We start from the raw sequence: 23,035 nt of genomic DNA, 5'->3' as shown, positions 1-23,035 counted from the left end.
TTTATTTCTCATATATGTTTTTTAGTCATTTCACACACACATATATATATAATCCTCATTTGCATAACCCTTCTTTAATTTAGAAATCCCTAACACTGCTCATACTCCATCCAACCTCTTTGCAGCCACCCTCTCGTCACTCTCCCTTCTCACCGTATCGTCACACCTCACTGTGCCATGATCCTCACCGCGTCGTGCTCTCTATTTGCGGCGTTCCTTTCCGTAACTCTATTGTCGTGTCCATTGTCCTCTCTGTTGCCGCATCTCCCACCTTATCCTCTTCTCTGTCCTCTGGCTCGCCATTGCGTCCCCCCACTGCTTCATTTCGAAAGAAGTCATCATCTTGTCGTTTAGACTTTTTGTATAAATCTTGTTGTTTTTGTATAGAATGGATACTTACACCTCTATTCATATGGAAATTAATAATTAGTTAGAACTATCAGACAGATTGGGAATGGGATCCCCGCGGGAAATAAGGCCCTGTGGGGAATGGGAATGGGAATGGGGAGCAATATTCCCCCACGGCGGAGAATGAAAACGCAGACGGAGAGTAAATCTGAGGGCGGGATGGGGAGCAGGAAGGCATCCCCCGCCCCCCGCCCCCCGCCCTCCGCCCTTTCCCATTGACATCCCTATATAAGAGAAATAGAGTGAGTGAAGGAATGAGAGAGATAGAGAAATGGAGAGAGAGAGAGAGGAGAAGAGAACTCTTTAGTTTTGGAGAAAAAGATTTGATTTCAATTATAATAAAAGAGTAACATAAAATTTAACATATGACATATTTTAATTGTAAAATTAGTAATATATAATAAACAATAAATATAAAAATACTCTATTAGGTAATAAATAAATTTGATCGATTAACTCAAATTTTTTATTTAGCAAAAATATAATTTTATTTTTTTAATTCGACACTAAATACATTTTAGAAATAAACCAACCAACATATTTATATTACTTTTTATCTTTGGAAACAAAATTCACTTTGCCAAATTAATTGCATCTTTTAAGATACGAGAATTGCTTTTTGGTGTCTAAGATATGAGAATTTGAAAAGGAAAATCATTTTCAAAAATAAAAGAATAAAATAGAAAATATTTTCACACACTCTCTCTCTCGTTTTATTTTTTCGGTATATTTTTCACGGTCTTTATAAACTTGACGTACCTGTTTTATTCTGGTTGGTCCAAGGAACATAAATTTTTTTTTTGTCAATGAATTAGACAATCTCCAATCCTAAATACACAACACACCCACCCACTCACATGTCTTTTGTATTTGTGGCCCAATTGTAGTTCTGTGTTTTTTTCTTGATAAAGTGAGGCAGGTTGTTCTAAGCCCAAGGGAAAACGAAGGAAAAAGCTGAAGAAGAAGAAGAAGAATCAATTGTCCAAAAAGAACAAGAAGAATCAGTCCAAAAAGAAGAAGAAGAAACTAGAGCTTGGATTCAACTGCAGCGTGGTTGGGTGGAGTCTGGAGTGTATTCAATGAAATCGAGGTTGTAATATGGTGGTGGTTGTACGGTTATCGAAGCAGTCCCAGTGCCTTCTCGGACCCAAGACCTTCGATTATGGCTTCCTCCTTTTCCTCCTCTTCTTCCATCTCTTCCTACCTTACTCTTCCGGTTAGCTTCTCTCTCTTATAATCTTCTCGGATTAGATGTGCTCTTGAGCTTAATCAATCAACACACAAGACAGAAACAAATATATATGAAAGATTGAGATTTTACACCTTCATTTTGTGAAATACAGACAGGGTATATTTTGGTTAGTTATGATCTTGGAAACCTTTCAATTTGTTAAAAATTCAATTTTTTTTTTATCTTTTTTGGCCAAAGATAGATTCACCCGCTCAGCCATGTTATGACCAAAATTGGTGTTACATTATTCGTTTCTTATTAGTAGCAAGTTAGTGACTTAACACACACTGGCAACACATCCAAGCAGGTCATTCAATCTTTTATTTCATTTGATTATCTCAGAAACGGGGTTCTGTTCTTGTGCCGATCGTTATTTTTTGAGTTCTTTGCAAATTGCAGCAGGGGTTTATGCACTTACATGTAACTTTAGTTCCATTTGGTTAGTAACTAGAGAGAAGTATTTGTTTGCTTCGAGCACATTTAATGCGTGCTTCAATGGGGTTCTACTTCTTCACCGAATGCTATTTTTTAGTTCGTTGTGATTTGCAGCCGGGTTATATGAACTAGTGAGTGTAACTAAAAGTGTTGCAGTTGCAGTGTGTTATGGCCATCCATTCATGATGCGGTGAAGCATATTAAAAATTGGCAATCTTGATGGAACCGATTGATTGCCACTGGATTTGAAGAATAGAAAATGGGTTTACTGAGGCTTTGGATATTATGTTTACTTGAACTAGATACAACTAACCAGAAACCAAAAATTTGTTTCTCCTTTTCTCCCTTCTTTCTCTTGGATGTAGACAAATACAGGAGAGTGACTGCTTTTTGGCTTAGCTCGTTAAGATCCTTGTTTAATCCTAATTTTCCATCATGTTCTAGTTTTGTCATTAATGAATGCGCAATATGCAGTAGGACTCTGCCTGAAAAATATTTTGGCAATAGATCAATCACTAACCTCCTGTAGTTAGATTGCCTTGAACAACTTTTTATATCCCCATATTGTGGATATCAAGTGGTAGAAGATGTAAAGATGTTACTTCTATGTTGTCACAGTTTGCTCTCGAAATGAACTTCGCATTCCATTTTCTGCGTTCTTCTTTTACTAGTACATGGAGTACCCAGAAAAGTTGGGATGTTTAGGCACCTGTCTTAGGTATCACATGTGTAACATTCTGATGGTTATATAATTGAGCAAATGAGGTTGTTAAAATAGTTTTGGTAGATCAAACTTTATTTAGCCTGTTACCACTTCATTCGTAAATGAATTTCTTCCAGAATTGTATTCAATACTTCATTCAGTTGTGAATTCTTCCCTTTTTGTAATCACAGGTAAACCCAGTGGAGTATGTGTTTCTCAAGGTGGTCGATTTCCTGCCTTTAAATCAGAGGGTTACCCTCCCAGAAAGGGTCCCAAAGATCTGACTCTTTGTCGGATTTTTCGCAAAAACACTTGTTGTGACATAAGCCACACACATCCTGCATTGCTAGCTGTAAGAAAACTTGCTTCTACTGGGGAAGCTGGGCATGAGTGCTTGCACTTATGGGAAATGTTGGAATGTGCAATATGCGATCCACGCGTTGGTACTCAACCTGGACCTCCTCTTATTTGTGCATCCTTCTGCGAAAGAATATACAAGGCATGCTCGAATGCTTACTTCTCTATGGATGTGAAAACACAGGTATACATGGCTGACTCTGACTTTTGAAAAGAAAATATATATTGGATCGAAGGAATGTGTTTGGGTCCTTTATTTGATTTGTTTTAAAACAATAACTTTATCCAAATTAATCATTTAGTTTACATGTAGTTATTCGCTTCGGGTCATGATTGGTTTGTATTTTATAATGCATAACAGATTTGCGAACTGTTGTTTTATTGTTAAGATTAGATGCCCTAAGTATTTTTAAGGGATATTTTTCAACATATATATTCAGGAAATGTAGTTATTCATGATTAGTCTTTCTGAACCACAACATTGGATCCTTATATATATCTATTTTTCGTTTGACTTTTACCACCAGCTGCTAGCACCTTGTGGAGTAAATGACTTTGTGTGTGGTAGGGCTGCTGAATGGGTCTCCAATGGTACGGATCTTTGTGTTGCTGCAGGTTTTCAAGTGAAACCATCTGATATGATACACGCTGCCTCTGAAGAAACTCTTTGCTATGGTGATATGGCGAGTCTAAATTCGGTTGCTGATTCATGGAAAGCTTCTCAGTTTGATCTGACTGAGAAAGCTGATTTCCAACAATGGGTTAGGAAAATCCCATTCATTGAAAGAGTTTCTTGGGCCATAGGAGGGATGGTTCTAACTGCCGGATTGGTGTTTATAAGGTCAGAATGCAATTCTTTTCCCTTGTATCATTTTTCTTTTCTTAAGTGAACTAGCTTTAGTCCCATTTCTCTTACTTTGCACATCCTGTCAAATTGACTGTGATTCTTGATAAACCAGTATTTGTATTCTCCCCTTATGCTACTTAATTCTAAATACAACTGCATTACATGAATTCTGGATCTTGTCATATACTGTATGCAGTATATATGCATTGAGAAATGGTTCCTTTCTTCAATTTTGTTAGATTGTTCTCTCTATTCTTGTTTACATTGATGTCATAATCATTGCAGCAAAAGAAAAAGCCATAGCCAACGCCATAAGCTCGCCGCTATAAGGCGAACTGCGAGGAAGTTGGAAGGAAGGATGTCAGACAAGCCTTCAAGCTCTCAAGAAAATAGGAAAAGAAATTGAAGATAAGTATTATTGGCTTGTATGTTAAGTTGAAAACATAAGTAGTTTTGGTTGATTAGCATGTGAATTTATGGTTTCTTGTTGCAATTATCAAATCGAAATACCACTTTGCACGCTTCTCTATTCTCTACTCCGTTTTTTTCGTTTTCGTTTTTTTAGTTAGATTTATGCCTTTTGATGATTGTCTCACCATACAAATATTAAAATTTTGTTTGATAAAATATCTTAGGATTAAAGTTTTGAATTCAAATGCCATTCTTTCTCCAAATATCACTCTGTGGGTAACTTTTATTTTACAATGCATTAACTAATACTCTAATAGGATAAATCTAAAAGTAGATAATCAAATAGAATTATTCTTCCTTCTATCAGCTCCTTGTATGAATTACAAAGAGTAAATTGTCAAATTAGTTAGATTATCTATTCTTTATATTGGTTCTCTAAAGATTTTTTTAATTAAACTCGTTCTTCAAAGATTTTGAATTAGTCATGCTAGTTATTTCGTCACTTTCTTTGTTGACGGTGTTAGAATTTGTTGATGTGTCACGTTAAATGACACCATAACACACACCTAGTAGTTTTAATTCGCGGTTAATATAATAAGTTTATGAAATTAAATCAAATTAATTCCAAATTAAAGGATTGCAATGTCTCAAGGTCTTCCCTCAGTTAAGTTTTGATTTTATTTAATTTCATAAATTAATCATGTTAATAGTCATTAAGACTTTTAGGAGTGTGTTGTGGTGTCATTTAATATGTCATATTAGTAAATTTTGATTAAAAAAATCTTTTGGTGCCAATTTAAAAAATGAATAATCTTTCTTGAACGAATTTGATTATTTACTCATAAGCACTAAAAATTAGTTCTCTTTATATAAAATTATTTTATTTAAAATATATTTTTAATAAATAATTAATTATTATAATAATCAAATATCTTATATCAAATAATTGTTTTTATAGCAGCATAATTAAATTTTATGCATGGTATGTTTTTATATCTCTTAGTTTAATGGATGAGGGAGAGGGAGAGGGAGAGAGTTTTTAATTAGTTACCAGTTAATATTAGTTAGTTATTTTTTATTATAAAATTAGTTTTTAATTTTTAGTTTTTGGAGTGTTTAAGGTTAAGAATATAAGTATAATGGGTAAGGTACTATTTTAGTTCCTGACGTTTAGTTATTTTTTTATTATAAAATTAGTTTTTAATTTTTAGTTTTTGGACTGTTTAAGGTTAAGAATATAAGTATAATGGGTAAAGTACTATTTTAGTCCCCGACGTTTAGGTTAAATTCTAATTTGGTTTCTAACATTTTAAACGTTTTATTTTAGTCCCAAAAAATTTCAAACACGTTAAAAAGGATTAGATATTAAATATATATTCTAAAAAATAATTAAATTTTATGGATAGTATGTTTTTATATCTCTTAGTTTAATGGATGAGAGAGAGGGGGGAAGAGAGAGATATATAGAGTTTTTAATTAGTTAATATTAGTTAGTTATTTTTTATTATAAAATTAGTTTTTAATTTTTAGCTTTTGGAGTGATTAAGGTTTAGAATATAAGTATAATGGGTAAAGTATTATTTTTGTTCTAACGTTTAGGTTAAATTCTAATTTAGTCTCTAATGTTTTAAATGTCTTATTTTAGTTCCAAAATGTTTCAAACGCGTTAAAAGAAATTAGATATTAAATATATATTCTAAAAAATAATTAAATTTTATGGATGTTATGTTTTTATATCTCTTAGTTTAATGGATGAGAGAGAGAGAGAGGGGAGGGAGGGAGGGAGAGGGAGAGTTTTTAACTAGTTAATATTAGTTAGTTATTTATAATATAAAATTAGTTTTTAATTTTTAGTTTTTGGAGTATTTAAGGTTTAGAATATAAGTATAATGGATAAAGAATTAATTTAGTCTCCAACGTTTAGGTTAAATTCTAATTTAGTCTCTAACATTTCAAACGTCCTATTTTAGACTCAAAAAATTTCAAACACGTTAAAAAGAATTAGATATTAAATATATATTCTAAAAAAAAAGACTTTAGAAATCAGATTTTGATGCAAATTTTTATAATCATTATTAAAAAAATAAGATCTTCTCATCTTTAAATTTGAAAATTTTATGTCAAGTGAATTTTTTTTATTGTGAATTATCACATTTTTTTGAAAAATAAGAAGAAAAATCTACAAATTTCGCTCTGAATATTTTTGTGCACCTTCTAAATATTTATTCAAATATTACCACAAAAATTTAGATCAAATGGATAAGTCATTTGTTAAATATAAAGGTTTATTTGTCAATTACAAAAAATACAATAATAATTGATTACTTTTGTTGCATTTTTAAATCATTTAAGGGTTGTTTTATCAATATCTTTCAGGGACCTTATTGTTAACGGCTATCTTTTAGATACCCAATTGATAATAATATTTTTTTTAAATGAATAATTTAAATTCATTATTTACTTATAGACTTTTAAAATTATTTATATTTTTACGTAACATTGCTTATCTAGTTCGCATTAACAACAAGATACATGATTAGACATGTATTTCGTTTGCAAATAAGGTAAGTAGACATTTTATGTTACTTATTTAATTTATACTATAAACGAGATATGTGTAGATGTATCTTGTTCATACTTTGATCCAAAACATAGATCCAGACCCAATAAAGACAAAAAGGCCCACCCTAAAAGGATGTCCTCCACCATTTACCCGACCTCTTTAAAGAGGTCAGATACATTGACCAGAACCAAATGTTACTTATCCAAATAAGTAAATGCTTCCTCGAATCTCTCCTACTATCTCTACCTCACCTGAAAGATAGATCCCAATAAACTCTCAAGATGAAGGGAACGGTCATCCACCTCAATAGGTGGAACTACTCCTAAAAAGGTAGTTATTGACTCAACTATAAATACACTGACACCCCTCAGGTATAAACACATTCTATTCTACAAAAACTTGCTTAAAGTCCTTGCTAACTTAAGCATCGGAGTCTCTTGCAGGTACCACCCCCTACCTCCTCATGAGGAACTCGGACGGCGGCACCTCGGCACCAGCACAAGTCGGGTGCTGCCTAATATGGGGTCTGGACCTACGATCAGGCCCAAATCAATGTTTCAGGTAACTCTTGAAACATTGGCGCCGTTGTCGAGGAACCTAGATTTCAACCCTTGATAATGGTGGATGGCCAATACGAAGACGGTCACACGACATCTGAGTCAGAACCAGAGCTCGACCGTGATGACCACATGCTTGCAATATTCCCACAACGGAGGAGAACCCACATTCCTCATAAAAGAAGGAACATTTGAAAACTCTCAACCACAATGGATCCAATTAGAGATTCACCCGCCCGAGGACGAGGAACATCCATCCAACATAGATATTAGGCTTGGTCCACGGGCACTGTGGACGATTAGAGCAACTAGAGCTGGAAGCGGAATGGCAACAAGTTTCTCTAAAGCTCCAGAGGCACAGCCAAAATTTATAACAGTAATACCAGACGAAAAAATGGATTCAAAATGGTTTCTTAGCAATAAACGAAGTAGTAAAGTCAAATAGCCATCAAAGAAATCTCAAAGACACAAGTATCGACGAAACAAAATTCATTACCCACTACTGCTCAGGGAAACCCTAAAAAAATTCATGAATATAAAAGAATCGAGACAACCAACAAAAAATGGATAAAAACACCTGCCTTGATGAAACTCAAGAGGGGCATGTCAAGCAGCAAGAAACATGAACGTTCTCCTCCAAACAACAAAACAAGATCTCCAAAGGGTCCAAGACGAAGAAATCCTGAACTAGAATGTAAGAGCAAAGGAAAAAGAGTGGAGGGTTTTTTTCTTTTGATGAATGAAACGAAGCAAAATGAGCGTTTTTTCAGAAATGTAAAAGGAAGAAGAAGAAAGGCGCAAGGTTTTATATGAAACAAAGGGCAAAAGGGACATTTCACCCCCTCTTTAAAGCCACGTGTGGATCTCAAGGAAACTGCCACATAATGTTTGCCCTTCATTTAAAGCAAGTAACGTTTCAAAAATTTAAAACACGTCGAGCACCCGACCTCTCGAAGGCGGTGTGTCCGACGTCAAAAGTTAAAGCCACGGAATGCTTGAACCCAACCTCATGAAAGCTTGGACTTAAGCAGGGACACTATTCATATCCTGACCCGAAACATAGAGCCAGGCCCAACAAGAACAAAAAGTCCCACCCTAAAAGGATGACCTCCACCATTTACCCGACCTCTTTAAAGAGGTCAGACACGTCGACCAGAACCAAGCGTTACTTATCCAAATAAGTAATTGCCTCCTTGAGTCTTTTCTACTGTCTCTATCTCACCTAAAAGATAGATCCCAACAAACTCCCAAGATGAAGGGAACAGTCACCCACCTCAAGAGGTAGAACTACTCCAAAAAAAAGTGGTCATTGGCTCTAATATAAATACACTAACACCCCTCAGATATAGACACATTCTATTATACTAAAACCTGCTTAAAGCCCTTGCTAACTTAAGCATCGAAGTCTCTTGCAGGTTGATAAACCACTATTTTATGGTTTATCTTCTGCTCAATTGAGTGGATTTTATCAATTTTTCATACACTTGTTCATACAAAATGCATGTTTTACATTCTCCTTCCTGATTTTGTGCTATGATTGAAACCATGCTTCTTTGGCCTTATATTTGCTAATATTAATCCTCTCTTATTACCATTCGATGCCGTGATATGTGCGTTAAGTGATTTCAGGGATTACAGGGCAGGAATGGCTTAGAGGATGGAAAGGAAGCATACAAAAATGGAAGAAATACAAGAAGTTGAAGAAATTGCTAAGCTGTCCAGCCTGACCTCTTCGCACTCAAACGGTCATAACTTGAGCTACAGAGGTCCAAATGATGCAGTTCCAGTTGCGTTGGAAAGCTAACATCTGGGGCTTCAATTTGATAGATAATTTTTCATAGTTGCCGTACATCTAGGCGACGCAAACGCGTGCTTTACGCGGACGTATCGCAGTGACGAAAATCAGTGTCTTTGAATTCGCAACCAGCGAATTCTTGGCTGTTTTTGGCCCAGTTTTCGGCCCAAAAAACACAGATTAGAGGCTATAAAGTTGGAGAATCCATTCATTCATCAATGAATCTTTAATAATACACAATTTTAGGATTAGATGTAGTTTTAGAGAGAGAGGTTCTCTTTTCTCTCTCTTAGGATTAGGATTAGGATTTCTCTCAAGTTTAGGATTATTTCTCTTCAATCACAGGTTCAATATTCCTTTAATTTATTTTCTACTTTTATTTATTCCACTACCTTAATTGTCATTTATCTTTTCAAATTGGCTTATGAACCATTCATGTTATGATTTTCTTAATTAATATATTTTGAGGTATTTCAGATTTTATTTTGCTTTAATTTATTTATGAATGATTTCAATTCAAATTAGATTTATTTTCCTCTTTTGGTTCTGGTTAAGTAATTAGCAACACTTGAGTTGTCAAACTCAGCTGTTGATTGAAATTGGAATTCTTGCTGATTAATTTGTACTCCAATAACTCTAGTCTTCCCATAGGAGTTGACTAGGACCTGAGGATCAAATTAATTTGTCCACTTGACTTTCCTTTGTTTAGCAAGGGTTAATTAAAACTGGGAGCAGAATCTAATTCTCTTCACACCTGATAAGGATAACTAGGATAGGACTTCAATTTCTTATATCTTGCCAAGAGATTTTCTAATTATTAATTTATTTTTCTTGTCATTTAATTTACTTGTTCCTTATTCAAAAACCCAAAAACATATCTTTTTACATAACCAATAATAAATCATACTTCCCTACAATTCCTTGAGAGACAACCCGAGATTTAAATACTTTGGTTATCAATTTATTTAGGGGTTTGTTACTTGTGACAACTAAACTTTTGTAAGAAAGGAATTCTTGTCGGTCTAGAAGCTATACTTACAATGGGAATTAATTTGCGAAAATTCTAGATCGCGCGAGAGTTTCGGTCTTCACAGGTACCACCCCCACCTCCTCACGAGGAACTCGGATGGCGGCACCTCGGCACTAGCACAAGTCAGGCGATGCCTCATATGGGGTCTCGACCTCACGATTAAGCCCAAATTAACGTTTTAGTTAACTCTCAGAACATATAATTGTCTTTTAAATGAGGTAAAGGTTAATTCTTCTTTGGTGTTATGAACACAAGATCATAACGACTAAAATTTGATATTTATGCAAGTGGTTCCATTCATTGTATATGTATATCAAACTATTTATTTCTTCTTCTTTTCTTTATGAGTGTGTATCCAGATGATGACTTGAGGGACGATGAGGACGAAGTCACATTTGAGTTTGCTTGCCCTGCACTGATGTAAACTCATCAAGCAAAATATATGGTTGATTTGAAGAACATCATTTTCACGAATATGGAAGCACTTGGTTTGAAAGAGATTGGAAATGTCAGCTATAGGTTTATAACATCCTTTGGCAACTAACGAATTGACATAAGATCTTATGGCATGAAAGCAACGAACATGTTCAAGTGATAGTTGATTGTCATGGAAAAATTCTATTGGTGATGGAGTCTTATGTAAAGGTTTGTCTTAGGCCTTCTAACTCTAGCCAACATGTGCCATTTGGTATTCATGATACAATACCACCACTAACAATTCTTCTAGATCCATTCTTTTAGTTAAGTGCTCCCATAATGTGTCATTTCTTGTTGGGAAGCTTCTATGGTGGAAAAAGTATTTTAAGGTCCTTAAAGGACCAAGATGGCTTATGAAGGTTAGAAAAGTTTGGGGACATTTTGAGATATGGCAATTGTGCATTAGCCTTTCCTTTTTGCTGATATGGTGAACAGATTATAACGTTAATCTAAATTAGCATTAATGTAAAAGATTTGATTGATATTTACAGAGTTTGATAGTTTATTTCTATGTGTGTGTGTGTAGGAGAGAGAGAGAGAGAGAGAGAGAGAGAGAGAGAGAGAGAGAGAGAGAGAGAGAGAGCTACTTCTTGCTGTCTATGGCATCTTGATAAGTCCATATTTTACGATGATATTTGGATTGAAAATAGTGAATTTTATCAATTTATCTTGTACTTATTCATTTAAATTTCATGCTTTTGTAAATTTCTTCTTAATTGTGCTTAATTATTAAAAACATATTTTTTATGCTTTAAATTGCCAAATTTAATTCACTTTTATTCCATTCGATGCCTTGTTATGTTTGTTTGAGTGATTTAAGGTTCGAAAGGCAAGAATAGCTTGAAAAGATGAAGGAAAAGCATGCAAAAGTGGAGGAATATGAAGAAACGAAGATTAGAAGAACTCCTAGTTGTGTGTACTCATGGGTCGTGCGTAAGCATCTCTTCCAATTTGTGCGTACGCATGGGTCGTATGTATGCACGACTCGCAACGCGTGACTCACTTAAAATGGCACGTGACTCACGATTTCTGGCCTATTTTGGGCTCAATCTAACTCATTTTTGAAGTATTTGAAGCAATCAGAAAATCGCATTGACATAACTACAAAAGCATCATCATAATGAAGGAAATTGTCTAAATCATAATATTTCTACCCAGTTAAAGTAAATTAAACGGTTATAACTTCAGCTGAGTTTTCAACTAAAAGTATAATCTTTTAACACCAAACAATAATCAGATAAACACCAAACACTATTTGAGCACCTCACATATTCAATCAAACAATCCATAAGAGATTTTCTAATTGAACAAAAGGGTATTATAAAAAAAATTTTTGGTATTAGAGGAAGGGACCAACAGTTGAAGCAATTGGTAGAGAGTGAGTTGATCCACACAAGAGCCCAAAATCAAAACAGAAACCTTCTTCAAGCTTTGAAAATTGAAGTGATGGAAAAAAGGGGTCGGATTTGAGGTTCAAGACAAGGAAGGAAGTGAAAAAAGAAGATGATGATGCCAATGATGAATAGAGAGCAACTCTTGTATTATGAAATGGAAAAGTTATGTTTTTATAGTTTGGTTTGTGTGGGTCTGGGTTGAGAGGAGGGAAGAGATGTTGAGATCAGAAAAGGGACAAGGAGACAGTGTTTTGTTACAAGTCAAAAAAATGTCACAAACCCAAAAAAGTTTCATAAATGGAAACCATTAACATTTTTGTGTTTTTATTTCTAAAAAAAGATATTAAAATTAATTTCATTATTTTTATATTTTTATATAAAATCATAAAAATAAAAATATCAAAACTAAAATTTTAAAAATAAACACAAAACAAATAGACTCTTAACATTTGATTAACACATTTTCAAACATTAGGAAATCAAGTGCGCATAATTCAAATGTTAGGAAGTAAAGGGCATTTTACCTTTAATTTCTCACTTATTTGGTTTATAGGCTAATATCTCATTAATCATGCATCAAAAGAAGACTATTAACATGATTAGGCGCAATAATTTTCTTCATTTTTGAATTAATTGTCAAAATCGTCCCTGAAAGATACACCGATCTCCATTTTCGTCCCCGAAAGATAACCAACCTAGTCGCACTAGTCCTTCCGATTAGAATTCATAGATTCCATGATGCTATTGGTTCTGATTAGAATGCTAGATCCATCTGCTGAAGATGAAGACGTGATACATTGGTTGAATTATGGAATGGATGAATCTTTGCCACATGACTATGGTTCTGATTTCATACATGAACTTTCTGGAGTCACCATGCATGAAATCCCTCCTTTAAGTAACCTCTCTTTGTTGGACAAAAGAAGCAATTCCAATCAATTACTTAGGGACTCTCACAAGAACTATGCGCGTCATGCTTTTGGTTCAGAATAAGGGTCCTTAACAAGGACTTTTCGGTTATGGCTAGAGGAGAGATTAAGATCCCTGGACCCAAACCTAGCACAAGTCAATTTTACTAACCATCATCATATCAATGTCAAGGATCATTTGCATCTGTTAGGTCCAAAGTGTCAGAAATAACTGAGAATAATGGTAGTAACCTTGCTCATCAAGTACCTTGTGGGAAAACTGGCTCAGATTTTTCTATCTGCTTCAAGTGGTTTTTCTGGGTTAAAGTTGGATAAGCAAGATCAGGTTATGTGCAGCAATAGTTCCATTATAATGAACTTCTCCCATTTTGCTAGACCTACTGCTATTGTGAAAGCTAATCTTCAAAACATTGGGTTGTCTTCGTCAACATTGGGTCGTCTTCTCCCATTTTTTCTCCTCGATGTTACTACTTCATCTCGTTGCATCATTTCCGATTCGATATTCCTTCATGTCTCCGTTGCTCCAGCTATTCCCCTAATGCAGTTTATCTTCGAATTCATGAATTCCATGATGCTACTCCTATTTGTTTTCAGCTGAAAAATGCTCGAGACTAGAGCTTCCAAAACCGATACTGCTATAGCGTCTCTTCACCCCTTGCACAGATGAAAAGCAAGTTCCTTTTAGGAGTTTTGGGTGAAAGTCACCTTATTAGAAGATTAATTTTCCTTCTGTTTTGTCCTAGAGCTTCCCTCTCAATGATTTTCTGGTAACATTGTCTTTAACTTTCATAACAAACACCAGATGATGAGAGATTCACTAAAGCCCATGTTGCGATAGAGTTTTGAGGAAGCTTTTTAAGTTGCTTCAATGGCCTGAAAAGAGGATTCAATATAGCTATAGTTTGAATTAATTATTCCAAGAGCAGCGATGGAAGTGAGAGGAAGAGGGGAGATGGAAGTGAGAGGAAGAGGGACGAGAGTACCAAGGCAACCAATCAATGAATTTGGGATTATGGTTTATGGATTTAGGGACTAATTTGAATTGGTCTAATAAATTTATCTTATCAGCAACAAGAGGGTACACTAAGCAAGTGCCACGCTGACAGTTAACAGGCCATGTCAGTGAGCGTTAGCCACTTCAGCGCAAGAGATGGCGGAAGGACTAACGCGACCGGGTTGGTTATTTTTCGGGGACGAATTTGATTAATTTTATTTTTCGATGACGAAAATGAAAATCGAGGTATCTTTTAAGGACGATTTTGACTACTAACTTCTATTTTTTTTAGATGGATGTAAATATGCCCTTTCTATTAACATATTCGGTTTTTCAGTGACTACTATATTAATGGATATGCTCAAGGGAAAAATTTAAGAATCTGGCTCAAATTAGAGGTTTTTTTTAATTAACTTATTTTTCTTTTAATGGTTGAAAGTAAGGGCTTGTTTAGGTGAGTTTCTAAGAAAAGATCTCTTTTTGAGTTATCTTTTTTTTAAAAGATCTTATGAAAAAGTAAAAGTAATTTCATGTTTGAGTATCTCATGCAAAAAAATCTTTTTATCTATCAATTATGTTTGGGTATAACGATATAAAAGTACTTTTTTGTTTATTTATTACATGAAAAACATCTTTTTAAAGGAAAAAAAACTTTTAGAAAAAGATGTAAATTATACCTTCTCAAAAAGATATTTTTCATTTTTCTAGTGATTTTATTTTTACTATTAGAAATTTGCCAAACATACAAAAAAATAAAAAAGATATTTTTTTATTGAAAAAAAATTTTTTTTTATCAAAATAATGACGCACAAACAGCACTAATTTGTCCCTAATTTGTCTCTGTTTTCGATTTTGGGCCCAAGATCTTTTCTCCCCCAGCCCGTTTCTCCCTTTCTTTCATTCATTCCCCCGTCCAAAAAAAAAAAAGAAACACATTGCAAGCCCGTCCAAAAAAAAAAAAAAGAAACACATTGCAAGCAGTTGCAAATCGCCAAAAAAACCCTAGCCATCATCATCACCGCCGCAAGCAGTTGCAAATCGCCGCCGTCCGTCGCATTCAAAGTCGCCGTCCGTCCGTCCATCATCATCCCTTTTTCTTCGCGAATTGAAGTTCTTCCCCCTTGCTTCTCGTTCGATCTGGCAGAAGGCTCACTTTCCACCCCCAATCCGTTCTGCTAACTGCAGAGCACTAGTTGAGGAACTCTGCCGTCGCTGCGCCGAAGAGGAGGACCTTGAACTTCCGCTGTCTTGTCGCTATCGTCTGTCGCCGTCCGTCAACCAGTTCAACCAGTATATCTCAGTTTTGGAAACCTTCTGATCTTGGTGGTTCAAATACGATTCCCCATAGTTCTCGATATCTGAATGATTTTGAGGAGCTACGGCCTCTTGGTAAAGGAGTTTCATGAGTTTCTTTTTGCTTTTTATATTTATATATATGATATATGATTCTGTAATTCTATTATGTCTTTCTTTGAGGTGTATACCATGACGATATTGAAGTACTATAATTTCATTTTTAGTTGATGATTTTGATTTCTTCTCCTTTGTGTTATTGATATTTTGGTACTTGGAAAATATTGGAAGCATTCCTAATTTTATCTTTTTTGCTATATAGAATTTGTTTTGGATGTGATCTTTCAACTCTCTTACATTTTGATGTCATCAATTTTTTTAACAGAATAGGTATTAGGCAGGTCGTTTTTGTCACTAATTCTCATTTGCTGTTTGTTTGCTAATCATTCATCCCTTGTTGTGCTAAATTCCTCGTAGCAAACCCATGGAATTGGATCTCACCATGAACTTCCATTTAGCTAGTGATATAGAAGAGAAACCGCAGGTCAATCTTTGCTCTGCCTATTGATAAGCCCGCCTCTGGAGATTTACTAGTAATATGGATTTGTGCTCCTTTATGTAAGGAATGGCAAGCACCTGATTATTTTGTTTGTTTTAGAAATTATGCTTTCAAATATGTTAGATGGAACCTTCATCCAACTTTGCGTGACCTTCTTGCTCTGAAGACACTAGGAAATTGTTGAAAGCCAGATTCTATATTTCTTCATTACCTGCTGAATTCCTGTTTGTTGTTCTTTCCTTTTCTTTGGGTGATTTGAAATTTGGGTTGCAACTTTCTTAGTAGTGTGTAAGTAGCACTTTTTTTTTTCTTAGTAATGATTTGTAAATGTATAGAAAAACTAATTGAAGGTGGTGCAGTCATTAAATTGGATGAGCAGTGTAAAGAGCTCTTAATTCTTGTTATAGCTATTGTCTTAGGTATTTCTTTTTACTATTTAACTTTTGAATTCGTATTTTGATAAGATCATATGGTTTTGGTTGATGACATTTCATGTAATGTTTTAAATTTTGAAGATATTTTAAGATTTATATTAGACTATAATTATATTTTAGGATTTTTATTTATAATTTATTTTTTATTTTATTTTAAAATGGTTTTTCCAGTTGAACCATGGTTGGACCGGTTGGACCAGTGAACCAGTGACTAGAGCGGTTCGATGACTGGTCCAGTTCTCAGAACCTTGGTTTTTAGATATTAACCAATTAATTTTGCTTCTTTGGTTACTTTGGATGCAGATTCATAGGAGTAAACAACAACAACAACAACATTAACATCATCATCATCACAGAACAATGACGGATTACCACTTTGTGTACAAAGATGTGGAAGGAGCATCAACCCAATGGGATGACATTCAGAGGAAGCTTGGCAATCTCCCTAAGAAACTGCCCGCTTTCAAGCCTCCGCCGTTTGCCCCTGCCCCCGATCCTGATTCCCTCTCCAAAGACAAGGCTTGGCTTGATTCCAAAAATGAGGATGAACTTGAAGACCTTGAAAATGATCTCGATGACGATCGCTTCCTTGAGGAGTACAAGTTGGGTGTTTTGCATTATTCCATTTATTTTTATATACATTGATTTATATTTCATTAGAGAAAGAAACTCATTATTGAAAAAGATGATATAGTCATTTGCCTTAGCTGGTATAGACACGGAGGAGGCATGTAAAGGTTTAAGCTAGAAGAATGGGTCAGATGAAGGATAATCCTTATAAGAATTTATTTAAATAGATTTAATTATACATGGAATAAATGTAGATATGATGTATGACATAGTACTGTTGGCGTCATTTGATCAATGTAGTTTTGTTGTTGTTGGTAAGATTGTGTTTTGTTGACTGAATTTTGGTCAGTAATTGTGGTTTATTTTGCTTCAGTTTGATGAATTTAAGGTTCATAACAAATAATCTCGAACAAGGATATCAAACTCTAGAGTTCATTTGAAGTCATGAATCTTAGATAAAATTGAATTGTGAAATATAACTCCCAAACTCAATTTAGAGACTTCATAAACTCGAGAGTTCAATATCCTTGATGGGGATATGGAATAATCTATTTATACTAATGTCTGGTTAGTTTGTTAAGATTTGGATTGGGGGTACATGGGAATGAATGATGGATTAGGTCTTGTTTTTATTCTATATCTTATGATATAAATCATTGTGCTTTAATAGGAAGAAGAGATTGGCTGAGATGAAGGAAGCAGCTAAAGTTTCGAGGTTTGGATCTGTGGTTCCCATTTCAGGATCTGATTTCGTTCGAGAGGTTTCACAGGCTCCCTCTGATGTTTGGGTGGTTGTCATCCTTTACAAAGATGGGTATGCTACATGACATTTCTAAGCTTAAATTACAGGAAATGTTTCTGCACACCACGTTCCTCATATAATATCTATAAATTACTTGGGTGATCCAAATTTGTTTAATTTTATTGTTATGCTTCTTGTGCTGATTGCTGAAATCTGTTGTACTTTATGTTTGACAGCATTGCTGAATGTGGGGTTTTAATGCAATGCATTGAAGAATTGGCTACAAGATATCCTGCAACAAAATTTGTCAAGATAATATCAACAGACTGCATTCCCAACTATCCGGATCGAAATTTGCCCACCATATTGGTATACAACAATGGAGCAGTCAAAGGAAATTATGTTGACATGCATAGTTTTGGACGAAGATGCACTCCTGAAGGTATTTACGAGATTGCTATTCTTATTATTTTTCTTATCTTACCTTTGATCACTGCTGATGTTCAATATATTAATATCCTTTAATCTACTAACAAATTATGTTACCTTCAACTAACTAATACCGTTATTTGTATACTGTAATTAGTTGGATTTTTTCTTAATCTCTACCATTTCAATATCATTCCTTTATCCAACAGTATTGTACTCCATCCATGGAAGTTTTTGTTCTTTTTTATTCTATTAGCATTCATGCCTTGTGAAATCCCTAGCATAAATGGAAAACCATGTGAACCATGTCTATGCTACCTTGCTGGTAAAATCATATAAATTCTTCTATATAAATTATAGGGTTAACCACCAAAAATGCCCCCAAATTATTTAAACGCTGACAAAAATACACTCGAATTTTATTATTAACAAAAATGTTTTCAAATAATTTAAAAACACAACAACAATACCCAACAGTAAATATATATTTTTAAAAAATACCTTAGAGATTAAATTTTGATATAATTTTTTGCAAGCATGATTTTAAAAATAAGATATTATTATACATAAAAATTGGTGATTTTTCGTTAAGTATATATTTTTTTATAATTTTTTTGTTAACAACCAATAATACTTTTAAAAAATCACAAAACAATATATACTTAACAAAATATTACCAAATTTTAAGAATAATAATATCACATTTTTCTAATCATGCTTGCAAAAAATTGCATCAAAATTCAATCTCTAATGTATTTTTTGAGAAATACATATTTAATATTAGATTTTTTGCAAGATTATCTAACATTAAATATATATTTTTGAAAAAATACATTAGAGATTGAATTTTGATACAATTTTTTGCAAGCATGATTAAAAAAATGAAATATTATTATCCTTAAAATTTGGTGATTTTTCGTTGAGTATATATTTTTTTTGTAATTTTTTTGTTAACAACTAATAATACTTTTAAAAAATCACAAAAAAATATATACTTAGAAAAAAATTACCAAAATTTAAAAATAATAATATTTGATTTTTTAATTATGCTTGTAAAAAATCACATCAAAATTCAATCTTTAAGACATTTTTTGAAAATATATATTTACTGTTGGGTATTGTTGTTGTGTTTTTAAATTATTTAAAGGCATTTTTGGCGATAGTAAAATTCAGGTGCATTTTTGTCAGCATTTGAATAATTTGGGGGCGTTTTTGGTGGTTAACCCTAAATTATAATTTACTTGTGACATTGAATTCATTGATAATGAAAAATCAGGTGTTGCATTGATTCTGTGCCAATCGAATCCTGTACTAAATGACGGTCAAAATAGAAATGAGCAATCAAGAGAAGCTGTCATTGAAGGAGTTCGGAGAAAGTTTATAGAGAAAGTTGTTGTCGATCATGAAGATTGTGACGATGATGGTTCCTCAAGTGATTAGCATTTTGTTTTGGCAACATGTGGTTTCTTTTAGATAGAATTTTTTTCCTTCTTTCAATTTCCATGAAATTAGGTGATTTTGATCCCCCCACAATTTGCTTCTGTTGCCAAAGGTTATGTACCAGTGTTAATGGTGTTGTACTCTCTTATAATATTTGTGCCAAAATGTAGCTTCATGTGTGATTTTTCATGTTGTACTTCCATAGATTTTAAAACTGATTCTAGTACATATCATATGGCTTTAGTATCCTGGAGAGTTATAAATGAGGATCTACCAATTATGTAGCTTATTTTTTTTTATACGAATAACTAAATATTAATGATGGAGAGAAGGATATGTTGATGATGATGTAGGGGCAAAATTTAAAAAAAAAAAAGTATTTTAGATTGACTTTCAAAAAATTGATGGTAGAATTAGAGAGAAAGTATATTTACTTTAAATATTTTTATTTTAGAATAAAATATGTCCAAAAGAATGAAAGATGGTAGAGGCAATTAGATAGAAACTGTTCTATGTAGTGATAATTCATTCTATAATCTCGTAATAGTGAAAATGTTTGTATAATTAATCAGTTCCTTGCAAATCAAGCTCAACTCGTGACATTTGTGAGTTTTACCTATTGGGTAGTAGAAACACGGTTTGGCATGCTTTGTAATAGACTAATTGTACATAGCTCTTGAATTATTTCTAGTTAAGACTCAAGACTTTCAGTAGTTACATAACTTGAATTATTTCTAGTCAAGACAAATTGGAAGATTTGTTCCATTTCCGTAGTAGTGTTCCCACATGCTGAATTGATTTTACACATTCTGAATTGAATTCAAGGAATTGTCTATGGTGGGAAAGCATCTTCCAGTCCTTTAAGGTCTATGAACAAATATTCTAAATTTGTGACTATCATTTACGCCGTACAAGAATTATAATTATATCTACTTCAGTCCCAAAATTTTAGTAATAGCAAACCGGTATCGATTTGACAAAGCAAATAAATCATATTCTCTTTTTGGTTTATAATAAACTATGACTTTGATTGCAGTTGTATGAAGTCATTGGTGAGTTGTTTATTAGGTTTGAACGGGTTTTTGTTAATACAAAATATCTGTTATATATTTTATTATATATTATTAATTTTATAACAAAAATACATGATATGATACTTTTTTATTGTAATTAAAAAAATTTAAAATTATTTTTTTTCTTTTTCTCTTTATCATCTATTTTATTTCACTTTTTAATTTTAATATTAAAAAAATAATAATATTTTATAATATTATTAAAGTATGATGTGTATAACTAGAATATAAAGGATATAAATTTAACTAACAGATTTATTATTTAAAATAGAAATCTAATTCCCATATATTTGTGTACCTGAATCTTTTAAATTTTTGTAATACACAAATCACATTTAGATTTATGTATCTAAATTTTTAAAAATTTTTAATATATAAATCTGACCTTTAAATTTGTGTATCTCATCTAAATCGGTCCTTTAGATTTTATTTTTTTTTCTTTCCTCAATAAATTTGACTCTCCAATTTGTTTAATAACAATTTAAAAAAAAATTAACTCCATATTTAAAAAAATACCAACTTTTTTAATAACTGTGCATTACACACCAATTTACTCTATATAAAAAAAATTAGTCACTCTATTTTTTTTATATACTATTATTAATTATTAGTTTGACAACCAGAATATATCACGTATCATTTGCTAATTGTAACTAAAATTAAAATTTAAAATTGATATTTATATTTATATTATATTATTAGTTTGACAATAAAAATATAAAATTTTTTATTTTAAATTATTTAAATATTTTATTTATTAAAATATGCAACATGTACTTTTTAAACTACCATTATATATCTCAAATACAAAAAGTAAAAAATAAATAAGTACAGAAGTCATACTATATATCCGAGATGAAACACCTTAAAAAAATTCTAAATGCACTTGGAATATATTATATCCCTACGGAAAACTTTCACATATGGCAGTGTACTTTATTGGCATACTAATATACAGTGATTGCCTGCCATACAAATAATGATTTAAATATATGGAAGGTTGTGATGCAGATGGAAAATGCTAATGTGATTGTGCAAATATTTAGAATACCGTGAGGAATACACCTTCTGTTCCCTTAGCCAAAGAAGGAAGGTTTGAAATGTTGTGTATGCCCCGTGGTGGCACGGATATCAGCATGGCTTACGAACGGCTCATCTCGTGGCTTGTTATAGTGGGGAGAGGTACTAAGCGTGAGCTGCTGAGATGTTTGTTGATTAGGCCATAGTGATTGAGCTGTTATTTAACATTGGAGAATGTCTTTTTTTCATGTGGCGGTGATTACTTTGAGCTTTTGTGAGATATGAGCTAAAATGAACTAGAGGTTAGATCATTTCTAATAAGAATTCATCTCAATTTCTATTTATGACCCATCTATCATAAAAAAATAATTTCACATCAATTTTTATATTATAAACAATAAATAAGATATAAATAATTAAAAAAATTATTAATTAAATAAAAATATAATTATTTAATATAATTAATTATTATCATTATTAATAAATTAATTATAATTTAATTATTTAATTAATTAAAATTTTATATAATTATTTATGTTTATATAACTTGCCATGTGATAAGTTATTATTGAAAAATATAAGTTTCTATTGAGAGGGATTCTCTTCTCAAAAACTATCAATTTTTTTTTTTATTTCTAACAGTTGATTCTTCCTCATGTCAGAAAAAGTATAATAAAAAGTTAGGACTAGGACTATTGAACTTGCTCTTAATATTTAGAACTGGGGTTGTTCAATTTATCTAATAAAAAAAAAAAGAAATAGAGGATTAAGGTAGTTATGGAATGGAAAAATAAAGGCTTAAGGATATAGGAAAAAAAAAGCTTAGAGTTATCATAATGATATGTTTGGCAAGGTTTAGTTTATTTAATTAATTTGTGAGGTATTTGAATTAAGAATATTGTTACAATAGGATTTTAAAGGATAGTATTTATAAAGGGTTAAACATAGGTTAGTGATTACGAAATGTATGTGAAAACTGAGAAAAAAATGCAATAGTTATGTTGGTTATAAAAATGAGTAGGTTCCATTGTTTACGTTTTAGGCATGATTATTGAGTCATTAGTGATCACATTAGTATAAGGTTTGGAAGTTGGTTAATTAAATAGAGAAAAGGTACTGGGCAAAGGTGATTGTTGTGACTTACCTTGTAATGATTGGCATTGGGTGTGTTTAGGCATATATAAGTTAAGGACAAGAGGAAAAAATATAGCATTACATTGGCAATTGTATGAAGGTGTTATACAGGAGGAGTTTTGTTCCGATTAGAGGGGGAAGTGAGAATATTAAAGAAAATTATGTAGAAGATAATAACACTTTATTTATATTAAATTTTGGATAATAACA

The 23,035-nt window shown here is 32.7% G+C and overlaps 2 protein-coding genes across 2 annotated transcripts; both read left to right on the top strand.

Moving 5' to 3' along the window:
- Nucleotides 1–1,260: 1,260 nt before the first annotated feature.
- LOC107618942 (folate receptor family protein) lies at nt 1,261–4,508 on the top strand. The gene is made up of 4 exons (XM_016321135.3): nt 1,261–1,624; nt 2,969–3,318; nt 3,662–3,975; nt 4,267–4,508. Exons 1-4 carry the CDS (start codon nt 1,507–1,509, stop codon nt 4,385–4,387), a joined length of 903 nt encoding a protein of 300 aa, XP_016176621.1. The 5' UTR covers nt 1,261–1,506; the 3' UTR covers nt 4,388–4,508.
- A 10,454-nt stretch (nt 4,509–14,962) lies between these two features.
- Nucleotides 14,963–19,879, top strand: LOC107619019 (uncharacterized). Its single transcript, XM_016321223.3, has 5 exons — nt 14,963–15,520; nt 16,721–17,019; nt 17,658–17,801; nt 17,966–18,171; nt 19,435–19,879. The coding sequence occupies exons 2-5, from the start codon at nt 16,778–16,780 to the stop codon at nt 19,596–19,598; spliced, it is 756 nt and encodes a 251-aa protein (XP_016176709.1). The 5' UTR covers nt 14,963–15,520; nt 16,721–16,777; the 3' UTR covers nt 19,599–19,879.
- Nucleotides 19,880–23,035: the final 3,156 nt, after the last annotated feature.

Source organism: Arachis ipaensis, chromosome B9, assembly GCF_059453495.1.
Source record: "Arachis ipaensis isolate K30076 ecotype BB chromosome B9, ASM5945349v1, whole genome shotgun sequence".
Classification (NCBI taxonomy): Eukaryota; Viridiplantae; Streptophyta; class Magnoliopsida; order Fabales; family Fabaceae; genus Arachis; species Arachis ipaensis.
Note: the sequence above shows the minus strand (reverse complement) of the source record. Positions and strands in the feature narration are given on the sequence as shown.